Source organism: Syngnathoides biaculeatus, chromosome 14 (genome assembly GCF_019802595.1).
Source record: "Syngnathoides biaculeatus isolate LvHL_M chromosome 14, ASM1980259v1, whole genome shotgun sequence".
NCBI classification, from domain to species: Eukaryota; Metazoa; Chordata; class Actinopteri; order Syngnathiformes; family Syngnathidae; genus Syngnathoides; species Syngnathoides biaculeatus.
The window spans coordinates 11,544,826-11,571,937 of NC_084653.1; the positions used below are offsets into that span (position 1 = coordinate 11,544,826).

The window sequence follows — 27,112 nt, forward strand, 5'->3', positions numbered from 1 at the left end:
TGGAGCCTATCCCTGTCAAGGGGCAGGAAACAGGGTACACCCTGAACTGGTTGTCACCCAATCGCCAGGCACATAGAGACAAACAGTCACACTCACAATCACACCTAGGGGCAATTTAGAGTGTCCAATTAATGTTGCATGTTTTTGGGATGTGGGAGGAAACCCACACCCACGCAGGCACAGGGAGAACATGCAAACTCCACACGGGGGGCGGTATCGAACCAGGGTCCTCAGAACTGTGAGGCCAACGCTTTACCATCTTAGTCAGCATGCTGCTATATTTATATGAAATATTTTTACATATATTTATTACGTATTTTTCCCCTCAGACTACATTCTGGGTCTTAAAATACTACAGTTATTTTTTTTGTAATTCGGATGTATAAACATGGACAGCAAAAATATTGAACAGGTCCCGATTTTGTAAATAAAAATAAATAAAAACAAAATTGACTTTTTAGACAATCTATAACTTATATATTAAATTTCTAGGCTTTATTTCTCCTCATGGTTACATTAACGAATTACTGTAGACAAAACATCGTATGAGGTTTAGGAAATGAATTACATTGTGATTTGTTCTTCCAAGTAAAGTTGATTCAAAGGTGCTTCCGCTGTCATCATCCGGGTCTCGCCATATATCCCGCTACGCATGCGCACTTAGTCACTGTGGTTCGACCTCTGCAGTCGGTAAGTGTGAAATGGCTGTCCGTACTCGGAACGCATCTGATATCTCTTCTCATCCTCTTGTCAGACGTGCAATAACTGCATGCAAATTACAGTAGCTTATGGACTACATCGCATTGTGCATTTGAATTGCTTTATTTTCTGTGTGGGGCCTTTTCATACCCGTTTGACCTTAGTTCTGTCCGCTCTTCCTTCAGAGAGACCCGGGCTTCAACCAAACGCGACCGAATCGCTAGCAAAACTACCTTTAGTAGAAAATGTACGCCTGTGCAAAGTTCATTTCCTCGCCGGCTCTGGTGAGTGTATCGCCGTCTTTCTATTTTAATGATTTAAGTTGAAATCTAGCGTCTTGAATATCACCGTTAAACCACGGCGGGCCTATGAATGAACTTGACTGCAGCTTGAATGGCAAGGGTATACGCAGCCTTGCTACATTGCTAATGCTAACACGGACTTTGACATTCGTTTCTATACAGTTACTTCATTTTGTGCTCATTTTTTGTTGACTGTACACTTTTAGATGCATTCCAATCCAGAATTTGTCTTTCTGCAGCTACCATGAGCATCGGGGGCTACCAGCTAAGGTCATTTAGCCAATGTGACCAAAGAACTTTAGCCTCCTACCAAATAACTTTTTACATTGGTTCTTGCTCACTTTATTAAACACCGTTGACTGATAACTTGGTTAAATGAGACCTGTTGGCGGCTCATTTCAGTTTTGTTTTTTTTTTTTTCAATTTGTACATATTGGTCATTAGCATAATTATGCTTCACTGATTATCATTGTAAGTACAATCTACCTGATACTCCCTCTGTTGTTTATGTGGTAATACATAAATGTAGTAAATATATGGCCTGTCTGTCTGTCCCGTTGCAGGTCCGTGCTGGTTCCCGGGTTCTTTACAGACCCCTGTCTGCCTCTGTGCTGTCCAGGCCTGATGTTAAATCAGAGGTAAGGATGTACAGTATATGCGCTTGTTGCTCTTAATCAGGAATTAGTATTTATTTTTTTTTAAATGACATAGCTTTGTTGCTGTGTGCATGTTTTAAAAAACAAAAACAACTTTTCACTACTTCTCATTTAAAATGTCATCACTTGTAACAAGCAATGTTTCTTTCCTTTTGACTCCAGGCATGTGTATGGGGAAAAACAAAATTCAAACGAGGCAAATTCATCAAGTATACAGTACACCACTGAGCCCTGTCATCAGTATTCGAGACCCACTTAAAAACGCGTACTTTAATTTCTGGCCTACAGAGCGCATCAGATTATAAACCTCACCCAGGACATTTGTAAAAGAAATCCCATCCGATACATGCAAAAGCCGCAAGTGCCCACGTTGAGAAACTGAGAAATTTATGAAGATGGTACACAGAGTTTTCAGTTTTAATACCTTAGCTTAGCATAGCAACAACACGGTAGCACGAACAGGGCTAGTTTTTTTTTTCTTTTTTTTAAAGCCACGGCAGCTACACAGTAACAACACTGTAGCACAGCACTAACAGAGCCAGTTAAAAAAATAAAATAAACTAAATCACTGAGGTGTGACAGAAGCATGCTTGCATGGCGCTAACACTAGCGCGGCGCTAACAGGACTGGTTCCGGTTTTAAAAAAGGACATACTGGTAATAGTCACTTCCTCGGCCCATATATTCCACTGATCTCACTACCTTTTCCGCTCGAGTGCCCCCTTGCGGCTGTGAAGAAAAATGCACAAATTAGCCGCATCACCACATAAGCCGCAGGCTTGAAGGCGTGTGGGAAAAAAGACGTGACTTATAGGCCAGAAATTACGGTAATAGCTTGTTGAAATCATCAGATGGTGTCAAAGCATTTATTTCGATTAGAATATGGTGTGGTTCAATAAAGTGCCTCTCATTTCAATGGGTTCTTTGGTCCCAAGGTGCCACAAAATTGCAGCAAAGCAATAGTTTTATTCGACATGTTTCCATGAGTACCAAAACAATGAATCTGTGAGGTTTTTAGCCAGTAACAGAATGTTTGCCCAAAAATCTGTAAATGGGTGAATTCATAAATGCTCAACTGCTATTAAAGGGGCTTTATTGGATGCTGAAATAACTTCTGCCAACTAACAGTAACTGATTTTTAAAGTATAAGGGATGATGGGGACTGCATGAATAATTGCAGTAGCCTTTATACTTGCTATAGTACAAAAGAAAATGGGGGGACATTTTTCAAATGACGTATTTTGGATTATACTGATTTTTTGAAGATGTTTTTGTTCCAGAGCACTGTTGCTGGGATGCCACAGAGCCCCCTCACTCAGGTCACATTGAGGGGCTTCCAGACAAGCGCGGTGAGCCGGGACATCGATACTGCAGCCAAGTTTATCGGCGCCGGAGCCGCCACAGTCGGTGTAGCTGGATCCGGTGCTGGAATCGGGACCGTGTTTGGGAGTCTGATTATTGGCTACGCTAGGTGTGCCATTTATTTAATTTTTTTTTTTTAACTATAGATCCCTAACACTTTTTCCTCTTTTGCAGGAACCCATCCTTGAAGCAGCAACTGTTCTCCTATGCCATCCTGGGATTTGCCCTCTCTGAAGCCATGGGACTGTTCTGTTTGATGGTTGCTTTCCTGATCCTGTTTGCTATGTAAAACTCTGCTGTCCAACTTTCATTACAAATGTGACTACACTTTGTGGCTTCTCAAATTTGTTCACTGTTGGTGTCAATGAAATGTACATTTTCAAGTCGTTCTGACACTGTCAAAATTTGAAGAAAAAAAACATGTATTGTACTAATGTAAGAAATTACACGATTAAAATACATGTATTTGACAATGTAATGTCTGGAATAGTTTTGAAACCAAAGCAGCTTTTTTTTTTTTCCCCTAAATGTCATCTCTTCTGTGATTAGCTGCTAAAAGCTTTGCTTTCTGAGAGATCTCATGGAAGCTTTTTGGGTCCACCTCCATAAGTCATTGAGCTGAAGTTTTATTAGTTCTGCTGTTGGGCAGCAGGTGAGTGGCTTTTGTAAATGGCATTGAATAAATTAGAACATTTTAAACCAATCTCTTAGTGAATGGTGAGTAGTTGTACTATTTCAATTTCTTTTCAACAGATACAAAGGAAACATTTTGTCTAAATGCCTTTTATCTGAACTCTGCGTATGCTAAATTACTGTTTTTAGAAAATGGTTGTCACATGGTGGATTAAAAAAAATATTTTAAATAAGGAAGCTACATAAAGAGGTAACTTTTCTCAAGCCACTTTTAAAGTAGTCCGTGCTTGTCTTGGACAAAAACGGTTGTTGATAATGTAAAAATAACAGTTTAAAAAATATGACAATGTGAAGTAATTGTAGTATGATGTCATTCTGTGACCTTTACGGAAGCATCTGAGCACCTCTCGCGATACTTGTGTTCAGACGTGGGATTTTGGAAAAATCAAGGAGGGTAGTGGCTGGTTGAGGTAAGTAGGCAATTTAAACTGGAAGAATATTTGTAATGCTATCGTCTGACATTGTGCCTCGGTTATTGGCTGAAGCATATGTTTTTTGTGCTGAAATAAAATACGCCTCTTTGTTAAAACGGAATTTAAATCTAAATATGGTGACGAATGTATGTTCACGGAGGGCTAAGGCTATTACATGGAACCGAATGTGATATATGCTCGACTAATCTGCAAGGCAATTCGATTGCTGTGGTACCTTATTTTTTGGTTTTAATTTAAAACCTAAAGTGGAGCGAAAGGTGACCGGTGTTTTTATTTTGTCGTTCTGTAGACGATAGTAAGACGGAGAAGCTAATGTTATGATGAGCCATAGCTGTCAACAACTAGTAACCGCCCATCTCTGACTTTCATTGTCCACATCTGATCTGTTTGGTTTCCCCAGCGTCCTTTGCTATTGTCTACAATTTAAACTCAAGCAGCTGATTAAAAAAAGAAAAATAGCCGACTTGATAAAACCACAACATGACTATGTAAAGCCCTTGATTTTCTGTCCCATTTCAGACAGACTGAACAGGAAAACCTTAATATGAGTGATGACAAACCTTTCCTATGCACTGCTCCTGGCTGTGGACAGGTAACGTCCTTTAATGAGACAAGTTTATTTAAAATAGTGTTACAAGAAAGTATGGTTTCAGTGTCTGACAAGCTCTCAAACAGCTGCCTCCACAAAAATAAAGCTCAGTTTTGATTACAATTAATGTGTATTTATCAATCCTTAAAGTTATGATTAGCTTCCAGTCCATTTGCTGTTTTTTGTCTTTAACAACCTTTGTTGAGCATTTCAAAGTGTCACAAAATACTCAAGACAAAACAAATTTTAAAGAACCAGCAACAATAACAAAAAAGCTGAACTGAAGTACTACGCTGTCATCTGTGAACACTGGTCATCTTTTTGAATAATTCTCTGTAAAGATAAAGAAATTGTGAACCCAGAAGGACTCATTTACCTGAATATTTTCTGAATGTTATACTTGTCAGCATAAAATATCATGTACAATGTTCCCCTGCTATATTGGCTATTCATAGTTCACACCCTGCTGTTTATACTCTCTGTAATCCTCTCGCTATATTTCCAATACACTTTTCATCTGTTTATTGAAAGCTAGAACAATAAAACAAACACTCATGCAGCGCTGCTGTTTAGTCACAACTGAAACTCAGACACTCACTGATTTCACATCCCATCCCATCCCTCGAGCCTCTGCCTCTTAAGGAATATGCTTAAACACGGAACACTCCAATATGTGCAACATTTTGCATAAATATTCTGCTTGAAATTTATTTTCAAATACTTTCATGTTTAAAATTTGATTCAGATTAATGTGAAATGTTTTCATGCAGTCTCCATATCAGATTTTCCTCTTTAGGATGGTTCCGTAATGTATACTCTGTGATAAATAGGGGTTCGCTGTAATAGGGATCACAAAGAAAAACGTCTCTATGAAAGAAATATCCCTTACGTCCCAGCATGGTTCAGTTTTAGAAACATCAATGAAAAGAACATATATTTGTCTCAATGCCTTACCTAAAACATTATCTAATACAGTAGTTCGAAAAGTCAGAATCTCATGTCCTGCTTATTTTTTTCCTCCCAGAGATTTACAAATGAAGACCACTTGGCTGTTCACAAGCACAAACATGAGATGACCCTCAAATTTGGTCCAGCCAGGACTGACAGTGTCATTATTGCTGGTAAAAACCTAACAAAGTACAAAAATGCATGTGCTTGTTCACCCATTGTTGTTAAATCTTTACTTTCATTACAGATCAAACACCCACACCTACACGCTTTCTAAAAAACTGTGAAGAAGTCGGACTCTTTAATGAACTCACAAGCCCCTTCGATCACGACTTCAAAAAAGGGACTGACGATGATATTAAAAAGGTTGTAAACCCCACAACTTCTCTGATGATGTCTTTCTTTTATTTGTTCATCCTAACAAATTCCTTTACTTAACTTGTTTATAGTTACCACTGGATTTGTCACCGCTGGCCACCCCTATCATACGCAACAAAAGTGAAGAACCCACCGCCCTAGAGGCCCATCGAGGTAGCCCTCTGCCTCACCCGGAATCTACGACGAGCGACGACAAGGTAAAACACGGATTTTGTTTTTTGCTAATCTAAGTCACAGGATAAATGTGTTTCTGATCTATTTGAATCCTCTCCTACTAATATCCATATAATTCATAAGGTTACGGTGGAACCTCCAAAGTCAAATTTCCCAAAAGTTGTCCGATTCAACCACCCGTTTTCGGTAATACACAGTATGTGTATTATGGTGTCTGTTTAGTGCAGTGGTGTAGAACTGCACTACATCTTAAAGATTCAAACTGCTCTGAAGACGATGGTGTTCATTTATACACTGAAAATTGCAACTACGATATGAAACATACCGTTCTATGAAAAGCTCGTCCTTTTTTTGCTGTACAAAATACAAATAAATGTTCAGCGATCCATCCAATTCCTGCATTGCTTGATCACCAGCCAATCACAGGACACACATTGGCCACGTAAACCATGTAGTGACGTCAAAAGAAATAGACTGATTAATCCTGACTGGCCCATGTGACCGAAATGCTACGTTCAATGCGAAGGTAATCTCAACAAGATGTTTGTTTTCTAACTGGGGTAGGTTGATCCGAATCCACTTTATTCACCAAGTATGTAAAAAAACATACAAGGAATTTATATGCGGTAGTTGGAGCCGCTCTAGTACGACATACATGACGACAACAGAGATTGTGTAGTCGTACAGTTATCTGGGACAACGTTGATTGTGCAAATATTGCAGATATTCCTCAGTTAATTGTGAAATTGGCGCGGATGCTACACAGGTGCGACAGGCTAGTTTTGATGAACAGCAGATGTGCAGGTGGTGCAGCGCGCTGAGACTATTATAGTTAGTGAACAAGTAATATATGCTATGTAATATGAATAATTGCTCTGGCAGAATGTGACAAACTCAAGAGCAAAGAACTGGCAGCATGTTGCATTTGAATTTTAAGTTAGGTGTTTAAGAAGGGTTAGGATTGATTGCGAGGGGGAAGAAGCTGTTGCAGTGCTTGCTAGTTTTGGTTTGTGTTGCTCTGTGGCGCTGAGGGTAGCAGTTAAGGGCCAGGTTGTGGAATGTCAAAGAGGTATTATGATTTTTTTCATTTTTAAACAAATTGATAGTGGTGATTACTAATGTGAATTGCATGACACATTGATTGTCACTTCGCCTGTTTGACCATCCCTTCGCAATCGATCGTAATTGAGACGCGCCTCGCGCCGGCTTCTGTCCCACAAAGTAAGACAAAGACCGGCAGTCCATCATCCCGACTGGGATGTAGTCTGCGTGAAGTGAAGCCTGACCGGCAGAAGTTCCCTTCCCTCTTATCTCAGATCATCATATTTAAGCATATCACTAAGCAGAAAAAGGAAACTATCAAGGATTACCAGAGGTGCTTGTAAACAAATGGCCAATTTTCCGTACGTTTGAATATATAGTGAACCCACATGTATTGCGCTTAGGCAAAAATTTGCAATAATGTGAGATCCTGTTTTTGGTGGGGTATAGTTACCTGTATATGCATTTTAAGACCAAAATACAGATTTAACCCTTATAAACTCATGAAAACATGCTTAAACATTAAAACACCCTTTTTTAAAGTATTCTAAACTTCCATTGTCCCTTCTTTGGATCACAAAATTCTTCAAACAAGAGACAGACGGTATGCTTCAAGCTGATTATTGGTCACCCCCAGTTTACAGTAACACTAACACAATAAAAATGATTAAACATTGATTATTTAAATACCAACATGCTTTTTTTCTAAACTGTAGTCTTCCCATGAAAGTCTGCTATCTTAATGCTAACATATAATGGGAAATGCCATAGGATATACTGTAAGGATAAATAATGTAGAATTTATAATCCTTAACTTTCACACAAACTTAGCAGTGACAAATACAGACAGAGAGTACAACAATAGTCACAGGCATATATTCTCTTTGCAATCCAGAACCAACAACTTTTATTGTAGCTTATTGGGGCCCTTCGTAGCCTCTTCTTTTTGTCCTTAGTTACGCTACATGTCACCCAGTAGAATGCAGTTCTTCCCAGCTCGTGGCCGTACAATGGTAGTTCGGGTATTTTAAAAAAAGTAAACTATTAATACAGAACATATTTGTATGTCCTAAATGTTCATAAGTTGAATGTTAATGAGTAGTATTAAAAATCTTGGCTGTAGTGGGGGTGCAAATGATGAACTGCAAGTGAGGGAACACTGAGATGAAGTAAATAATACATTCCATGAATCAAGCACAAACCACAATATGTGTTATCAACCTGCCTGCACCAGACGCTTTATTCTTTCCAACAACACCTATAAAACGCCACTAGGTGACAATATCACTGTAAATAAATACCGTCCTGTTCTCTCTTCTTTAGATGTCCCTCAGGAGCCTTTAAAGGACCATCACTTATACATTATACCATGGTTAGCTTTTTTTACACTTCTATGACAGCTCAGAGTGTTTAGATGTTTTTTTTAAAACATGGCCTATTCATTTAATAAAGGATTTATGATGATTATATGCTTTGCGGCCACAACAAATTAATTACAAAACGCTGTTTAACTTTGGAGTTTCCACTATACTGTCGTCACAACATGAGGTTAAAGATAATGTTCATCCTATTCTGATACAAATGGGAAATTGTTATTAGAATTTTGAGAAAACTAATATTTTGTCTTCTCTTCATCTCTTTCTTTGTAAACATTGAGACAAAAAAAGACACATCTGCTGTTGATGCAGCTGAGATGTTGTGTGATGTTTCCAGGACTTATCTTTGCAGCCAGCCTCACTGCCAACATCCACTATAGTCCATCCTGCATCCCTCCAAGTTCCCAATGTACTCCTAGCAACCTCTGAGGCTAATCTTGTTATACAGCAAGCACTCCCATCGCCAACATCTAGCTCTGTTATTACCCAGGTCCCATCCACTAGTAGGCCTATAGTGTAAGTAACTCGGAATGTCCATTTTAGAAAAGAAAAAAAAATCATAGATCCAATTTTGAAATCATTTCATTTTAAGTTTTGTCTTAGTGGGGCATGTGCTTGTTCTGTTTTTAATTTAAGTGCAGTTTTCAGATTCTTCTTTTTGGGTATAGTAATTGTTGTCGTTCCTTTCAAGATGAAAAGTGCGCTATTATTTACTTAAATAATTTAAGCAATACTCGTGTGGAGCAAATGCGTGTAGTGGTGTCTTGAGATACAAGTGACCTCAACTTAGGAGATTTTTGAGATACGAGGCATCATTTGGACTCATTTTTTGTTTTGGCATGCGAGCCCAAACTCGAGATACATGCACTGCAAGGTGGCAGTAAACGCAATTGAACTCACTTGACAAAAAGCAATTCGGCGTATAGTGAATTTGAATTAATAAAAAAAAGAAGCTTCTAGCTATTTAACGATACTGTACTCATTTTACTGTCAAGCAAAATAGAAAAAGAATTACGAGGTTTAAAACAAACAATATTGCTGTTGGAACACCCCTGGTGAGATTATTGCTGGAATATAATGGAAAACCTATTGCCAGGCTAACTGTAAGCATTGCTAATTATTGTTTTACAACCCTTTAAACAACATATTTTAACACAGATAGAGGAACAACACACGTAGAGTAGACACATAATATAGCAATACTCACAGGCACAATGTTTTATCCTCTATGAAAAAGGACTTTTACTACAGCAAGTCACTGAGTAACTTACAGTACTATTAGTAGTAGTAGAAGTCTATTATTTTTCATTTGTGTCTGGAGAACTGCGTTATATAGTCCTGCCTATACAATGGAGGCACATCTGAAAGGTGTGGTGCTCGAACAGATGAATGGCATTCCCATTCCTTTCAATGGGAAAAGGTGATTTGAGATGTGTTTTGAATTACAACCATGGTCACAGGCTGAATTAAACTCGTATCTCAAGGCACCACTGTATTTTTGTATGGTATATATCCGTAACTGATCATCACACACACACAAAATGAAATAGTCTGTGTAGGGAAATAAACAGCTGTTTGTGATGTGCTGTTTGTACATGTGATTTGTTTGTCAGATAGTAAGCAAAATGTGAAGTTTTAGTTGCTTAACATGATCAAGACTTGATGTCATTCAATATCACTGTAGAAACATGAAATCATATTGTTTGAGGTTGATGGGTGTTTCTTCATTCTCTCATTAGTTTTTATTTGAATGTGAGAGAATGATTTTATCTTGCCATCACTGTCACGTATGTGTGTTTTCTATAATTTAACGTTTGCACTTTTTTTCCCCTAACTTTGATATTTTTTTTTTTGTTTCCTGCTCTAGGCCAGTGTCTGGCACCTTCCCTGTGCTCTTACAACTGCCTAATGGCCAGACCATGCCAGTCTCCATTCCAGCATCCCTTACAAGTTCTAGTGTACATATTCCCACCACAATCCCAGTGAGTGCTGCGCTAATTAGATTTCCCAAGTCATGACTCAGTGTTAAGGAACTGGAAATGATACTCATATTTCTGAAAGCTAATTCATTTCTGAATTCCCTCACCAAAATATGAATATAATAAGTATGACTAATGTTGCTGATAAAAACGCACATTCTACTGTACTATTTTCTTCATGACAAGTTCAAAATGGTCGGTCTTTCCGTATTAAGTGTTCATGTTCCTCTCCTGTTCCATTTTTTTTTTTAATACGGCTTTTTACATACACATTTATTGTAACGCCCTCCCCTGTGGGAAAGGAGACCACAGTCATTGGTGCATGTTCGGCCACTTAAGCCTGGAGAACAGTAAAAGAAAAGACAACGAGCAGTCGCAGAAGTTGCTGTAGGACATAGCTCATGCCCAGAAACACACAATAACTCACCAGGCCCCACCCCTTAAAGGCACACGCATGTACACAGACATTATATTGAAAGGTAGTATTTTATATCCATCCATCCATTATCCGAGCTGCTTATCCTCACAAGGGTCACAGGAGTGCTGGAGTCTATCCCAGCTGTCAACGGCCAGGCGACGGGTTACACCCTGAACTGGTTGCCAGCCAGTCACAGAGCACACGTAGACAAACAACAATTGCACTCACAATCACACCTAAGGCCAATTCATAGTCTCCAATGAATGCATGTTTTTGGGATGTGGGAGGAAATCAGAGGGCTTGGAGAAAACCCATGCAGGCAGGGGGAGAACATGCAAACTTCATAGACTTGGCTGGGATTTGAACCCCGGTTCACAGAATTGTGAGGCAATCCAAACAATCACTCCACCATGCCGCCCAGTATTTTATATGCATTTTATATATTTTTTTAAATTTTCAAATACATTAAAATCTGTTTAAAAAGTAAATTATTAAATTCAATTTAATAACTGTAAATGTGTTTAATGCATGTGGGAGGGCTAAAAGGGGGTTCACTACAGTGACTTGAAGTGAAAAACTATATAGCAAATTGTGAAACACTTTAACATTTCAGCGAACACAAAAACAAAACACTTTCACATTTCAGAAAACACAAAAACAAAAGGTGAAACACTTAACATTTCATGAAACAAAAACAAAAGAAGCAGTACTTTTACAAAAAGATTAAATTAATTACAATTCATGCATTTGTAAACATACCGAGGGAGGGCTCTACCTTGCATGCATGTGTGGTTGATCGGGAAGGAAAACAGTTGCCTTACCATGCATGATGTGCCATAATTCAGTCGGGTGGTTTTCTTGAGAAGCTGATTGGTTGGCCACTGGTTTTGACACGATTCAAAATGAGAATCTCATTACACGGCGTCTTCACGTTACAGTTTATGTTGTCAAAATGCATAGAAGCTAGCCCTGCAGTGAAAATACATTTCCGGGTTTGCAAGCCGTGCCACTCCGTTGCATCAGTTCAGGCCATATAAATAATACATAAAGCCTCAAATGTTGTCCAACAACAATGCTAAACAATACTTAATCCATATTGTTCTTGAGGATGAAAAAGCATAGCTTGTGACCAGAACACTAGCGCCGCGTTAAATATAGCACTAACGCTAACAGGGCCAAAAAAAATAATAATATAAATAAAAATTAAATAAAACTTACCGGTAAATATCACTGAGACACGGCAGGAACACGCTAGTACAGCGCTAACGCCAGCACATGAAAAAAATATATATATATATAAAAGTAAGTTCCTCGGCACATATATTCCACCGGTCTCATTCTTACCTTTTCCGCTCGAGTGCACCATTGCGGCCATTAGAAGAAATGCACAAATTAGCCGCATCACTGCATAAACTGCAGGGTTGAAAGCATGTGGAAAAAAGTTGCGGCTTGTAGGCCAGAAATTACATTATTCGGCCTATCGCAGTAGCAGTGTTTCTCTGATTAGCTTGCTGATGGTGACAAAATACGTTCACCTGGCCTCCCGACAGGCCTTGCTTGCATGCTCCTTATACCTTCAAAATAAAAACATTAGACCTTCCTCTTAGTTGTGATTGGTCAGTGAGGTAAATTCCACATGCCAAAGGAACACAAGTGCTCCTCAATTGATGTTCAGATAGCACTTAGTGATTGATTAATGCCACATTTTGTCCTTGCTTGTCTCCCGTTCTCTTGGGCAGCGAGGACTATTTACGACTTTGGCACAGCAGATTTGGCAGTCAATTTGGATCTGCAGAGCGAGCGAGGAAAGTAATGGACTTTGTATGGCTGCGACAAATACGCAGGAATTGGCTGAAGCACAGCAGGAACTCATCCAACACACTTTGTCATTTGTCCTTGTTCAAGTCAAATCACCGTTCTTGATTTCTGGCAGAGCACTTGGATTAGCACTAATGTGTTTATGAATCTTGTGCGAGAAGACCGTGCTATTTTGACTTACAAGTCTAATATGCTCGAAACCAAGCTCGCAACTCTATTTCCTTATCAAATCAGTTTTCCCCATTAAAATATATTGACATTCCATTAATGCTTTCTGGCCCCCACAACCTGAAAAACTTACATTTTGAATAAGAAAAACAGTACCATATTGTATTATATAAAAACAATATAATAAGATAATGTAAAAAATTATATATATTCTTGTTTTATAAAATGTAAATAAGCCAAAGTCACACACTGTAGTACAACCCAAGAAAGCGTTGATGGATGTTGTGAGGGAGGACATGAGGACAGTGAGTGTTAGAGAGGAGGATGCACGAGATAGGCTTAGATGGAAAAAGATGACACGCTGTGGCGACCCCTAACGAGACAAGCCAAAAGAAAAAGATCACAAAGCTTAAAAATTGACCAAAACAAGAGTCCCAGACTGTTTTAAGGGCAACATGACGTCAGTACACCTTTGGAAGATGAAATATAAAACAATAAGACGGAACAACTTTTTACACAATTCATCCCCCTCTCCTCCACTTGACCTACCAACATCTCATTAGGGGTTTTAAGAGACGTCCTGCTTTTGGACCTCAAACTTGGTTCTCCTCCCCTCTTCAGCTTCCTTGCCCATTTGCTCTTACACAGCCAGGCAGAGGTTCATTAGTGAGCACACACACACCATCTCCATGTGGCACCGCCTCCAAAAAATAACTGGCTATCTGACATAATGAGGCTGAGATATGACGGAACTCTGCTGTGTCTGTGTGTTTCTGGGTGTTTTGTGAGGGAGCATGAGACCGCCTTTTACTGTGCAAGACTAATTTTGTGCTGCTCTCTCTCTCTCTCTCTCTCTCTCTCTCTCTCTGCTGTCAGCTTGTCAGACCTGTCACAGTAGTGCCTAATGTCCCCGGCATCCCCGGACCCCCCTCGCCACAGCCTGCCCAGTCAGAGGCAAAACTGGTATTTATCATCTTCCTGTTTTTACATCAAATATTTGTGCTACTTACTCAAATAATAGCATTCCATATAAAACGGTATTGTCTTAGTGAGGTTAAGAGATCGTATTACTTTTCTCAAAGAAGGTAGTGCTTTGATTGTATCGTGAAAGCTCCTGTTAAATTCTTTTTATAGATATTCTTCCAATCATATTAAATTTGAACTATCCACAGACTAGTATAAAAAAATAATTAAAATTCTTAATTCTCCTGTCAGTTTTTTTTCACCCCCAAATATATGGATGTGCAGTTAATCCACAAATTATTTATAATCGGACCAAACGTTGAGTTGAGAGTATATTTTGGAAATGGAAAAGACGAGAAATTTTCAAAAGACCATGAGGCATTGTGTTACGGTATAGTTAATTTTAAAGATCATTTTAGTTGCCAGGGGTAGAATTTTAAACACTAGTTACTTGAGCAATTACTAGTATCTTTTTGAATGGCGCAAAAATTAATTACCCTCAATGGTACAATAAAAAGAATATTTTTACTTTTTAGTCACGCTAATACAATTTTCTTGTGTAATTTCTCCACATAAGAGAAAAATGAAAATGCTCTTTGTTTGGCAGCGGTCTGATTACTATTAAACTGTATGCAAGGTTTGGATCAGATCCAGACTGTAATTTGAGTCATCTACTGTGTTCAACACTGGTTGGAATTTTAGTTGATTTTGTGTGTCCTTGTAAGATCCTCAGACCTTATTGATTATGAAACAATGTTGGTTGTCTATGTTTTCTTTATGTTTTTATTCTTTGTGGTTTTACCTTGGATATACTATTTTAATGACAAAAATGTGAATTTTGATAATCTCAAATACAAATACTACAAATATTTTACTGGAAATTCCCGCAGTATATAAAAAAAAAGAACAGAAAAATCATACCGTCGTGAGTGAGATGTGTGCTAATGTGATGACGCACATATCACACGACCTGTAAGCGTTCTCAGCATGTGTTGCTGCTCAATATTAACAGATAAACGGTGGAAAGGAGGTGTTTTTTTGGGCACAGAGACATTGATCCTGACTGGGTTTTAAAAGGATGAGAAGGGGGTAATGAGAAGGGGCTGTTGTTGGGAATACTGTGGGGTGTGGAGATGACAAACATGGAAATGGCGTACACCACTTCACCAGGGAGGGGGAGCAACTAGCGGAAGCCAGCTGGGGGCATCCTGGCACACGCTCAGCAAGACACATTAAGTTGGCCTCACCCTGCATGGAACCTTTTTGTTCAGCAGAATCCTGCCTGACCTGCATCCCCCACCTCGCCTCTCTCTTGGTGCCTCCCACTGCACTCAGCTCATCAGCAAACACCTAATGAGCCCACGTCAAGGAAACAGACCCCTGCTCAACCTGAAGGGGGGGACGAGCGGGAGGGCTGCGCAGAGACGGCGCTTTACAAGGACTGATGATGCTGCAAAGACCACAATAATGATAATTAACTTGCTGAATTTAGAAGATTATACTGTTAATTAGTTGCAAAATAAAGATAAGTAATATAGTAGCAGATGGTTGAATAACACCCATGAGAGAGAGGGTTATTACACTGATGGGTTTTCCATGGCAGAAATGAAATATGAATCTGACTGCCTTCCCCCTCTTTCTCGGGGCCATTCCAAGAGAATAATATCTTGTTTCTGCCAGAAGAGCTTCTGGAAGGGTATTGCACCATAAACTCATTTGGTAGATAGATTGGTCTGGCAAAGGTACTTGTTAGAATAATGTGTTACTCTGTTTTCTCATGTAAATGTATCGCATCTCACTTTGTTAGTGTTTTCGAAGGGCTCATTCTCTTTCACCTTGTTGGCTGTTGCTTAATGCCTTTGCTTGAGGATGCTCGACACTAGTATGTTGAGTTATCTTTGCTAGGGATTGTGCTCATGCTGACTGTTGTATTGTACACTTGTCGTGCTTCAGAAAGTCGATTCATGATTGGATTAAGTCAATCCTGCAACTAATGAATACTTTTAGAATCAAGTATTCTACATGTTACGTTGATTGATTGAGTAACCAGATAAAATGTGGTTAGGCATTATTAAACACTGACATTTGCATGTGAGGTGATGGTATGATTTTTCATCCAGTTGAACTCACCATCGTTGTTGTTGTAGCCAGGCAATCGCATTGTTCAGTCAACTTCTAGTTCCAGGAAGGCAGCTACTTCCTTCGGGCGTTTCCACAGGTCAATTACGGTCAGCATAGTGGGAGCCGCTGTGTAGTTGAAGATGTGCTGCGTGTCATGAAGGCCCTGTCTTTATTTCGGGCAGATGAAGTAGCTATCATCACGGTCTACTGTAGTATCTGTGACTTAATGTGAGTATAGCTTTGAAGGGCAGGGTCTGGTCTGGTGAGTGATGTGTCCATCAGCAAATGAGAGTTGGCTCACTGATAACTGGATAACCTGTAAGCCCGTCTGTGTGACTGGAGACATAGGGTTGTCCTACAAATTGGACTTCTTCCTTGTTTAGTGTGAAAGGATCCCAAGTTTAAGATTTTTTGTCTTACAGACTCTTATCCCTGCAAAGCTGAGAGGGAGAGATTTTGCTTTGACCTTTTTTGTAATCAAGTTATTTGAATAACCGTTGTAACAGTGGTTTTAGTTGATTATTCCAAATGCAGGCTATGTACACAAATGTATTTGGACATGTGACCAAAGGGTTGAAACTATAAGAGCTTTCATTCTTCTGTGAAAACTTCCTGAAACTGTTATGTTGGAATTTATGTATGTTCATCTAAAGTAACCAGAACCCAAGAAAGGGCTTAAGCTCACAATATCTGTTCTTTCAACCCAGTTATTTGATAAAGTTCAGGTCAGGGGCTCTTGTGCCTTTATGTATCTTGTAAACGGCCAGCCTTTAATCATTCACAAACATTTGAAAGTTGAGAACTTTACAATATGTTTTTGTGCAATAAAGATAAGAACTTGGCTGACTTGTGGTGTCTTTCTTTTTCAGAAACCAGCCAGAATCCAGGAGCTTCTTCCTCTAACCAATGGTGATGGCTATGAAGTCCAGAGCAGTGCCATAACGCACACTGCTGCTCCTGCTTCTCCCGCCCTAATCGCCACTCCTTCCCCATCCACATCGCTCGCTGTGGATGCTAATGTGCCACCCCCAAGTGAAGAACCTTCTGCACATTCCCTTCAGCAGCCGGCCACCTCCACCACAGAGACACCTGTAAGTATTCTCACATGCAAGGCTGTGACTACTTGCACCTCAACAATTGTTTCACTTGCTTTCATGAGCCCATCGATGTGAGTGAATAAGTCCATGCAGTGTTAGTGGTCAAGGTGCGCGAGTGTGTTACTAGGTGAACATTTGTTCTACATTTGACAAATACAGTACATGAGTTCAAAATGTAGCCACTTACAGATGAGATTATAGTACACCGCCCATACATCTCACTGTGCTTAACTATTGGTCTTGACTAAAGAAAATTGTCCTTTAACTAATATGACAAGCGTCCTGAATAAAGTCAGGTTACAGTCACGGCATACAGTACATTAATTGTCTCAGTTGAAATATACTGGCCACAAATTTGACGGGCTTCATAATTAACAGAAGACTCACCCCTCTCCCGAGCGCAACCTAAATTACACCTTGTCTGTTATGCCAGCCGCTGTATTCTGTGTGTCTTCAGTGGAAATGTTGCGATATGCTTGATACAGTATATCCTTGAGAAACATGCTGCTCAGTCTGAAATGCCCCCACACTTTCGCGATTTTGTCTTTTTTTGACTGGTGATCTTCTCCACTGTCAGTTTGAAGACCTTTTTGGAGACGATCTTTTATTCTGACAGAATACAGAATTACGCGTTAAAATGTGGGCGAAAAGGCCAAATAAACTCCCAGCGCACAAACACAGATAATCCAGATCCGTGAGCTAAGCAGAAACACTATGTTGCTGGGGCCATAATGTTGGACAAGACCCTGGTGCTGTAAAGTTAAACGTCTTAGGTCGACACCGTCTTAAACCAAGAACTCCCAGTCTAAGCTTCATTCAACACACAAATTGTCAAACTGAGTTGTAGTCTGTTAGAGAAGATCTAAATCTAAAACTTTTTTTTAATTTTCTTTCTGAAATGACTGCATGTGTTATAAGTCACTGCTGTAGTGTTTTACTCATCTGACTTTGGTGCAGGCAGAGTGTGTTCAATTCCCACTGTCTCTATATGTGCCCTCTGATTAACTGGTCCAAAGTTAGCTACAATTGGCTCCAACTACAACTACACATGCCCCCAAACACCATAAGCCATATTGAAAATTGATGGATGGACTGAGTGTGTCTTTATTAAGGTTCATTTAGAAACAGTAGTGGTCCACGTTTTTTTATGAATTTCTTGCAGGCTTCCCCAGTGACCCCCACACCAAACCCTCCAAGCACGGGAGGTCGGCGGCGCAGAACAACAAGTGAAGACCCGGATGAGAAGCGACGCAAGTTCCTGGAGCGTAACAGAGCGGCAGCCTCCCGTTGCAGACAGAAGAGGAAAGTATGGGTGCAGTCCTTGGAGAAGAAGGCTGACGACCTCAACTCCATGAATGGACAACTTCAGGTATTCAGCAAATGATAATCATGTGTATGCGCACTTCTGTCAACATGTGCAGAATTGTCCCTTCTGTCGTGATGAAGTCATTAAAGCCCATTACAAAGAGATTCCGCGTGACAGAAGCAGTTCGTTTATGCGTGAGGCCTTTACATCGATACATTGCTGTCAATAAAGAGGTTTCCTCCATATGTCAGGTGCACGCAAGCATGTCGTCTCTTCTGTCTAAGCAGTTTAGCGAATGGCCTCAAAACTCTCAGAGGGAAAGGTGTCTGCTTGAACCTTCATTTTGCTGGAAGCAATTAAGAATGCTATGCTGACAAGTTTGAAGCAGTTCATGTATCTTTGATGCGATTGGGTCAAGGGTGCAGCACATCAGTGTTCCAGACAATTGAATAAGAGGTGATGTTTCTGTTGAATGATCTTGTTTTTTTTAATTTATTTTTTTTTATGTAGAGGCTGGATGAAGGGAAGGACATCAAGGTCGAGGTTATAGATGTTTTGGTGAATCAACAGTAGAAATATGGTTTGAAATGAAGAAGATAAGAGGAGGCATGTTTAAAATGCATGAATAGGGTTATGCCCCGAGTAAAAAGAAAGAAATGACACATGGAAAGAGAACAAAAGAACATTTTGCACAAAGACAATCAGCAGCGCACTTGGATACAGACACGGCCCATTTGATCACCAAAACTGCCTCTAATGGGGCACAATTATTTTAACATCATACTTAACTAGCTTTTTAACGAGGTGTCAGACCCATCGGCTGTCAGAACTCCCAGCATCATGCAAAAACCATTTGCCCGAATTCTCTTAACTCAGAATCTGAGTTTATGCGGGGTTTTACTCTCTGTAGTGTGATGCAGTTTTGCATTAAAGTAGAAGCTAGTAAAGGTTTTTGTCATTTGGTGAAATGAGCTCTTTCCTTCTTTAAGTAACCAAAGAGGAGTATGTTTCAAACACTTGCCTGGCATCAACATCCCTGTCTTCCTTTATTGTTGGAAACTATTTGGAGGTTTTTACTAGGGCATGGACACATTAATCGGATAATTTGATAACAAAAAAATGTTAAACCAAAATCTCTGACACGAAGCTTTGCCCTGATCATTTTTCTACATGGACAAATGTTACTACAGACTCATGTACCTTTCCATGTAGATAAAAGTTGGCATGATGGTGGCGACCATCATTTCACACTTAAAGTAGACAAACTGCATTGTGTCTACTGAAAAGCATAACAATCGTTACATACCACAACACCACGTCTATGATCACCATCACAGGGTATTGATGTTAGCTATAATTTAAATTAGACATAGCCACTAGTGTCCTGGCAAAAGCTTTATTAAACAAACAGTCACAAAATAAAAGCATAAGCACATTCATACACTTGGTGCAACACACAGCTGACACCCATGTCACTCACTCGTCGAGGCCCAACCTTTTGCACTGATGGAGAATTTCATTGCATCATACAGAGAGCGGTTTCTAATATTTTGGTTAACTTAAAAAAAAAAGAAAAAAAAAACTGGTAAACCAAGCGGTTTTCAATACAGTTAATGTATTGAGTCTCGTTGCATTGTCTATGGTATGTGCCTAATGGGCTACCGAAGCAGTCAAAATGTAATAGATATGGTCCCTCCACTTGTTTAAATATGTTTTATAATACTTTAATCCTGCCAACCCCAGCTCAGCTAAACCGATGGAATCAAATATATTGGTTCCTTTTAGACTAATAGATTGAGCCACTTTCCGGCTCTTAAAGGGGAAAAGGAGGAGTTTAAATCTGCCACCAGTATTTCCATTTGCCCCGGTCGCTCTAAATCCAGTTAAAGTCACCTTCAGCCTAATGTGGGTCTATTTTATTTTTTATTTTTTATTTTTACAACATGCAGAGTTCCTTGGCTGAAGCTCCTCTGGGAACTGTAACGACGCGCAAATGTAAATCTCTGCACCATCGACAAAGTTGTGCCGACACTTACACGAGTCACCTTTGAGTCCACAACTGGGGTTTTACTCCATTTGTGGAAATGTGTTGGATGTGGAAATTGCAGACTTGGATGATTGGACGATAAACTTGTTGTACACCTAATGATTGAAGACAACACCAACTAACATAATAAACTAACAATAATGGAAATAGAGTGGTATCGTAAGAGTTTAGTTCAAATTTGAGTATACTCATAGCTCAAATGACTCTTTTCTCAAATCAATTTTCCATCCACAGTGTTTCATATTATGTGCTTTAAGCTGTCTGACTTTCATGGGACAAATTTTGTGGTTTGGTTAATGGCACAACCTTTGATCTGATTGTTTTATATGTAAATTCCAACTGGGAGCCGCAAAAAGGAGTTTGAGGGAAGATTTTTTTTTTTTTAAAGAATTGATTGTTGTTTGCAAAACTGCACAGGGCCACGTTCATGGAGGCCAGAGTAGACATCATGGTTAGGAAAACAAAAAGGTCACTCAAGTTAAATATTTCTGCCATAGTAAAACCAACCAGGGACTCATAACTTGAGAAAGTCGTAAATCAGGACACATACAAGTCAGGGTACCGCTGCTGTTTTTTTTTTTTTTGTTTGTTTGTTTTTTTTTAAGGCAATGTTGACATGAGACTATTGTCATTGTTCAAACTCTGGTGCCATTGCCAGTGTCACAATGTTTCTCCTGTCTCCCAAATCAGAGTGAAGTCACCCTGCTGAGAAGCGAAGTGGCCCAGCTGAAACAGCTCCTCCTGGCTCATAAAGATTGTCCTGTAACTGCCATGCAGAAGAAGTCTGGCTATCACCGTGAGTAATGCACTATTATTCTCCATTCCAGTTCCCTCGCCACCAACTCCTCAAATGAGCACTGTGTAACCATAACCAGCATCAGGAAAAGCCATTGATACATGAGGACACCGTCCTTAGTTTCTCTAAAGTTTGCAAAAGTTGACACACTAATAGACAGGTCTACTGTAAGACAAATCCTTGCTACAACAGCTGAATCCATCTCAGGGTACAGGAAGAACAACAGTTTTATATTCTTGAACGCAAATTAATGTATGAATGTGTAACTGTTAAAAAGAGGATTCAGTTAGACAAGTACAAGTTTCACGAACAGATGTTGAAGTAACTTACTACTTCATCACGACTGACTTTTTTTTTTAAGAGAAATATGACTTAATTATCTTCACTTTATTGTTGTAATATATTTTTATTCTTGAAATATGAATATCTCACAACGTTTTAATATTTTCTTACCTCATACTCCTTTTGTATGTGTCAATATGAAAAGAGGTGAATTATTCGGCCTTGTTACCAGCATATTTATCAAAATTATTCAAATATAATTTCATGGTGACATTAGGCTCATCACCTACTTAAATTCCAAATGTCCAATAAAGGTTTCAAAAGAGTTTGAGATTTTATGGCTTTATTCATCCAAATTGTTATTAGAAGAGGCCCAATCGCTTTTTATTATACAGCTTAGTGAAATTGACGGGGCGTGATCTCCAGGTTTGAAATCTCAGTTGGAGTCCAGACAAAGTGCATCATTTCAGTCTGCCTGATCCGTGACTGGATCCACGGCTGTCTTAGCCTAACCCACAAACTTTATCTGCCCTCCTGACCCAAACAAGGCTCCTCCTTCACAGTGTTGCCTGGGTGTACCTGTGGAATATTGAAGGAAATTACTCAAAAGTGTCTTCCCCCCCAAGTTAGCCAACTTGACTTTGGCACGTTGAGCCGGCCATCTGCTTGCTGCAAAGTCGCCCTTTCAAATGAACAAGAAAGCAGGGAGAATCTTATTTGAGTGACACCATGACTTTTTGACAGATTATGGTTACCTGAACTTGGGTTTAACGTGACGTTCTGTATAGTGAAACATCTAAATGAATGAGTTCAAGTCAGAACGTAGTGAGAAAAATTAGTATTTGAACACCCTGTGATTTTGCAAGTTTTTCCAATTTGCAATCATGACGGGGTCTGAATTTTTAATCTTAGGTGCATGTTCACTGTGTGAGACAAAAGATAATCCAGAAATCACAATTTAAGATTTTTTTTTTTTTTAATTTATAAGTATGTTACTGCTGCAAACAAGTATTTGAATACGTATCAAAATCAATGTTATTTGGTACCGTAGTCTTTGTTTGGAATTACTGACATTTCATGTAGTTTTTCACCGGGTTTGCACACACTGCAGCAGGGATTTTGCCCCATTCCTCCACATAGATCTTCTCCAGATCAGACGGGTATCTGGGCTGTCACAGAGGAACACGGAGTTTCAGCTCCCTTCAAAGATTTTTCATTGGGTTCAGGTGTGGAGACTGGCTCGCCTACTCCAGAACCTTAATATCCCTCTTATGGAGCCACTCCTCAGTTATTGTCGGCCATTGTCATGTTGGAAGACCCGGCCACAACCCATCTTCAATCCTCTAACTGAGGGAAGGAGATTGTTCCCCAAAATCTCACGATACATGTCCCCGGTTGTACTTTCCTAAATACAGTGCAGTTGTTCTGTCCCATGTACAGAAAAACACCCCCAAAGCATTATGCTTCCACCCCATGCTTCACACAAGGGATGGTGTTTTTGGTGTTTGGTATGGTATTACTCATTCTTCCTCCTCCAAACTCGGCGAGTGGAATTAAGACCAAAAACTTCTATTTTGGTCTCAGTTTACCACATAACTTTCTCTCATGACTCCTCTGGATCATCCAAATGCTCATGGCCATACTTAAGACAGGCCTAGAAGTGTGCTGATTTAATCAGGGAAACCTTCCTTGCCATGCCTGATTTTAAACCAGAACCTCTTTGTGTATTCCATTTTCTAATAATTGCTCCAACAGTTGATCTTTTTTCCCCAAGCACCTTGGCAAATGCCATGGAGCCCTTTCCACCTTCATGGGGTGGACAGGTGTTTTTATGTAGCCAACAATCGGAAGCAGGTGCTTCTAATTTAGAATAAGTGGAGTGTAGGTTGACTTTTCAGAGGCGGACCAACAGGTCTTTCAGGGCCAGAGTTTTTGCTAATTGGCAAATGTCCAAATACTTATTTGCAGCAGTACCATACAAATAAAGTACAGAATTAAAAAAAAAATCATAGATTGTGATTTACAGATGCTTTTTTTTTTTTTTTTTTTGATAGATTCTCTCTCACAGTGGACATGCACCAATGCATTAAATCGGGTACATGCGTACTGTCCTGGCAATTTGGCTTAACCCAATCAATTTGCTTCCCCCTCCTGTGATCCAAGTCAGGAAAGCCTGGATTCTGGGAGGTTGATAAAAGATTATCAGGCGTGATTATCCTTTGGTGTGAAGTTTGAGTAAATTTTACATCCAAATGTTTGGGACTCTATTTAACGGCCCTGACCTGTTTCAAGTCCTACATATGGGACGAAGCCACTCTTAACAGACTTTAGGATTAGTATAATCTTCTGGCATTTGACGTCCTTGTTTGGCAATGGGCCAAATTGGGACAACAGCTCGCTTGACTTTACTGTGTACCGGGCCTAAGATGTCAGCCTAGCTCCTTGTATTTCTTTTCAAGTACTATTTTCTTCTTTATTTGTATTTTCCTGCAATCTGGCTGCCCAGTGGCACTCTCACAGGTCAGTCTTGGTATTATCACAAGATATGGTTATGTGCAGTGTGCTGTGTTACACATCTTTAGTACGTGCATCACACAGTAAAAGCGCAGTAATCAGACAAATGGCACGCCCGCCCCACCCCCCACACACATCTGTAGAACCTTTCTTTAAACATTGGTTAAGATGTTCAAAATAGTTGCGTGTAGCCTGTGTTATACTGGCGCAAATTGGAGAGCAGAGTGTTCATTTTCCCTCCTCCCTATCAGGATCCAATTAATTCAAGGCAAGTGCTTAACAGCTGGTGGCATTTTGACTCCAAGTCTTGCATACTCTCTAGTGTGAGCATCATTAAAATCAGGTGCTGTAATCATCTGTCGCTGCAGTCGTTGGCAAGGTAACGAAAAACAAATGGGAAGGAGGTGGGGGGCTCATGATGTACATTTAAATTGAAATTGGGAGCTTTAATTAAAGGAAGGTGTGTGGAGACGCAGCCTAACAGGGATTAACGGAAAGGCTTTAGCACACGGCGCCCGCAAATCGCCCTTTGGCATCCCGCTTCGCGCTTTTTGAAGCTCCTCCAAGACTCTTCTCCCCCCTCACTGCAGTCACCGACAAAGATGAGAGCTGCGAGGAGATGTCCGTCCCCGGGAGCCCTCAGAGCGAGGCCATCCAGCACAGCTCCATCAGCACCTCCAATGGGGTCACCTCGTCCTCTGCGCCCGCCACATCCAACCAGAGCACAGACGAGAGCCAAACGCTGAGCAGCGCCACCCACTCTCTGCCTTCAGAGAGCTGATCATCTCATCCTGAGCTGGATTTGGTCACAGGAGCGCTGTTCAATGTCTGTGTCTTGTCTTTCTTTCTCTCTCTCTCTCTCTCTCTCTCTCTCTCTCTCTCTCTCTCTCTCTCTCACTCTCTCTCTCTCTCTCTCTCTCTCTCTCTCTCTCTCTCTCTCTCTCTCTCTCTCTCTCTCTCTCTCTCTCTCATACCAGTGAAGAGATTGTCCTCTTGCCTCACTTTGGAACATATTCGTTATTTGTTCTATTTATGTTGGGTCAATTTGATCTTCTTTAGGCAATACTGTTATGAGACTAAAGGAGAAGGCACTTTAGGTGTAACATAATGATAATTTATTTATTTATCTTAAGAGGTTTTTTTTTTTTTTTCATTTAACAGTCACTTCCAGAAGTAGCGATGGGCATATACCAATAATTTATGGAGTATCCTGTCAATTGTGTGCAACTGATCATTGATCAATTATGTCAACTCAGGTAAGTTGGAGTACCCATACAGCAGAGGTGCGGGTGATTTTTGGACGAAACAAGTACACTATTGTGAACCTCTGTTATTCAAAAAGGATTATGACCAAACCATGCTGTGAAGAGCAAAAATTTGCTAGCAATTAACAAACCCCTACAAATATTTATAAATGCCGGTAGAGCCCGCAAGATGGCAGCAAAGCAGTGTTTTACTTATCGAAATGAAGCTCCTCAACTCATTCCAATGTAGTTCCTTGGCACAATGATTTTTAAAGCAAATAATTCAGTGTACAGTGAGTCTGCATCTATGAGACGGAAAAAAAAAAATAGAATAATGGTAGGGTGAGACCATTTGTAGATTAGGCAGAAAAAGTTACAAAAATGAACTATTTGCTATTCATTGTGTAAATATATAATAAAGAGAAAGCGATACATTTGCTTCACAAAATGTAGAGCAAAAACAAAAACGGGAAAATGAATTATATGCTCCGTGGGCTGCATAAAAGGGCAGAGCGGGCTGTACATGACCTACTGGAGCTACACCCGAGCAATGGCACAAGTCCACCATTTTGTTCAATCTGACACCAGCGTGGAAAAAGGAGTTCAGAACATTCCAAATAATGTCATTGATTCATTTCCTACATTGTAGAAAATGGAGTCTAATGCCCATCCTTTCTGAGTAGGTTGGAAGTGTGTTGGCACATTCATTTATCGCATTTGTTTTATTGACATAAAATGGCACTATTTAAACGGTCATCCGTATTTTTATTTACACGAGTTGCTCCCTGTATTTTGCACATTTAGAGAAACGAAGGGTTTAGCTTTTTAAGCAGTGGCATATTTTGTCACATGACACAATTGTAATTGGCTGAACCCGATGCTCCCATTGGACTGCTTTTTATTCTTTGTGGTGGTGGGATCGGATCCGCTGTAGTCGCATCGTGCAGTTTGAATGTTCAGATTTCTTCTGCCTGCCGAAATGAAAAACAAAATGTGTAAGATGGTGGATGCCCCAGTTCAAAACGTCCAATGTTTCTACAACCTTCTGCCCGTAGTTGATTGTTACAGAATCGGTGATTGTAGGCATGAAGGAAATTGCTTTGTCATGGTGGCAGGCTTTTTGTTTGATACCATTCATCTTTTTGTATCAATAATTATTAGCTGTTCATTAGCTTTTGCTCTTTAAATGTGTAAATAGCTTCATGCAGCAAACTTGATGCTCTTCAGGTTGCTCATTTTGTTAGGGTTAAAATCATGTGAGCAACGTCACTGATACATTTGTATGTTATAGGTATTGAACATCTTTAATGGGAGTTCTTGCTGAGCTGTTTTGAACATTAAAATATCTTTTGGGAATTTTCATCCATCCATCCATTCATTATCTGAGCTTCATTCAGATACCCAAAAACAAAATAAAGTCCCACCATGATGTTAATATGAAAACTCTACTGGCTTACTACTGTGTAGTCATCCAAGATGATTATTTGGTTCTTATTAATATTTATTTTGTACATTTTGTGCTCTGCATGACGTAATGATTCTCTGCGAGAATTAAGCAATGTTTCAGTCAAATAAAAGTCAATAAGGAGCTTTGTTTTCGTTGAAGTGCTCAACCAGGGTGTGGTACTGTGTCCCATGTGTATTCGTGACTTGTGAACGTTCTCAAAGAAATTCCAATTGATAACTTGTAATAAATCTTTTAATATTT

The 27,112-nt window shown here is 39.7% G+C and overlaps 2 protein-coding genes across 5 annotated transcripts; both read left to right on the top strand.

The window, feature by feature from the left end:
* Positions 1-587: 587 nt before the first annotated feature.
* On the top strand, positions 588-3,491 carry atp5mc3a (ATP synthase membrane subunit c locus 3a). 2 transcript variants are annotated; one of them, XM_061841759.1, is made up of 5 exons: positions 588-690; positions 885-983; positions 1,565-1,639; positions 2,922-3,127; positions 3,193-3,491. In XM_061841759.1, exons 2-5 carry the CDS (start codon positions 945-947, stop codon positions 3,305-3,307), a joined length of 435 nt encoding a protein of 144 aa, XP_061697743.1. In that variant the 5' UTR covers positions 588-690; positions 885-944; the 3' UTR covers positions 3,308-3,491. The 2 variants fall into 2 exon arrangements, with proteins under 2 accessions (XP_061697743.1, XP_061697744.1); XM_061841760.1 differs by having other exon boundaries at positions 595-690; positions 2,937-3,127.
* A 564-nt stretch (positions 3,492-4,055) lies between these two features.
* atf2 (activating transcription factor 2) lies at positions 4,056-27,112 on the top strand. Of its 3 annotated transcripts, none has more exons than XM_061841756.1 (12): positions 4,056-4,121; positions 4,665-4,737; positions 5,759-5,855; positions 5,930-6,048; positions 6,132-6,257; positions 8,989-9,167; positions 10,519-10,633; positions 13,911-13,997; positions 16,988-17,209; positions 18,378-18,584; positions 21,259-21,364; positions 24,751-27,112. In XM_061841756.1, exons 2-12 carry the CDS (start codon positions 4,690-4,692, stop codon positions 24,939-24,941), a joined length of 1,497 nt encoding a protein of 498 aa, XP_061697740.1. In that variant the 5' UTR covers positions 4,056-4,121; positions 4,665-4,689; the 3' UTR covers positions 24,942-27,112. The 3 variants fall into 3 exon arrangements, with proteins under 3 accessions (XP_061697740.1, XP_061697742.1, XP_061697741.1); XM_061841758.1 differs by having other exon boundaries at positions 4,099-4,121; positions 4,669-4,737; XM_061841757.1 differs by lacking the exon at positions 4,056-4,121 and adding an exon at positions 4,162-4,402.

Excerpts from the sequence above, each read along its gene's own strand:
- atp5mc3a (XM_061841759.1), top strand. The coding sequence starts at position 945 with ATGTACGCCTGTGCAAAGTTCATTTCCTCGCCGGCTCTG. Across the intron at positions 984-1,564 it reads TCATTTCCTCGCCGGCTCTG|GTCCGTGCTGGTTCCCGGGT; the intron begins GTGAGTGTATCG and ends GTCCCGTTGCAG. Across the intron at positions 1,640-2,921 it reads GGCCTGATGTTAAATCAGAG|ATGTTTTTGTTCCAGAGCAC; the intron begins GTAAGGATGTAC and ends GATTTTTTGAAG.
- atf2 (XM_061841756.1), top strand. The coding sequence starts at position 4,690 with ATGAGTGATGACAAACCTTTCCTATGCACTGCTCCTGGCTGTGGACAG. Across the intron at positions 5,856-5,929 it reads TGACAGTGTCATTATTGCTG|ATCAAACACCCACACCTACA; the intron begins GTAAAAACCTAA and ends CTTTCATTACAG. Across the intron at positions 10,634-13,910 it reads ATATTCCCACCACAATCCCA|CTTGTCAGACCTGTCACAGT; the intron begins GTGAGTGCTGCG and ends CTCTGCTGTCAG.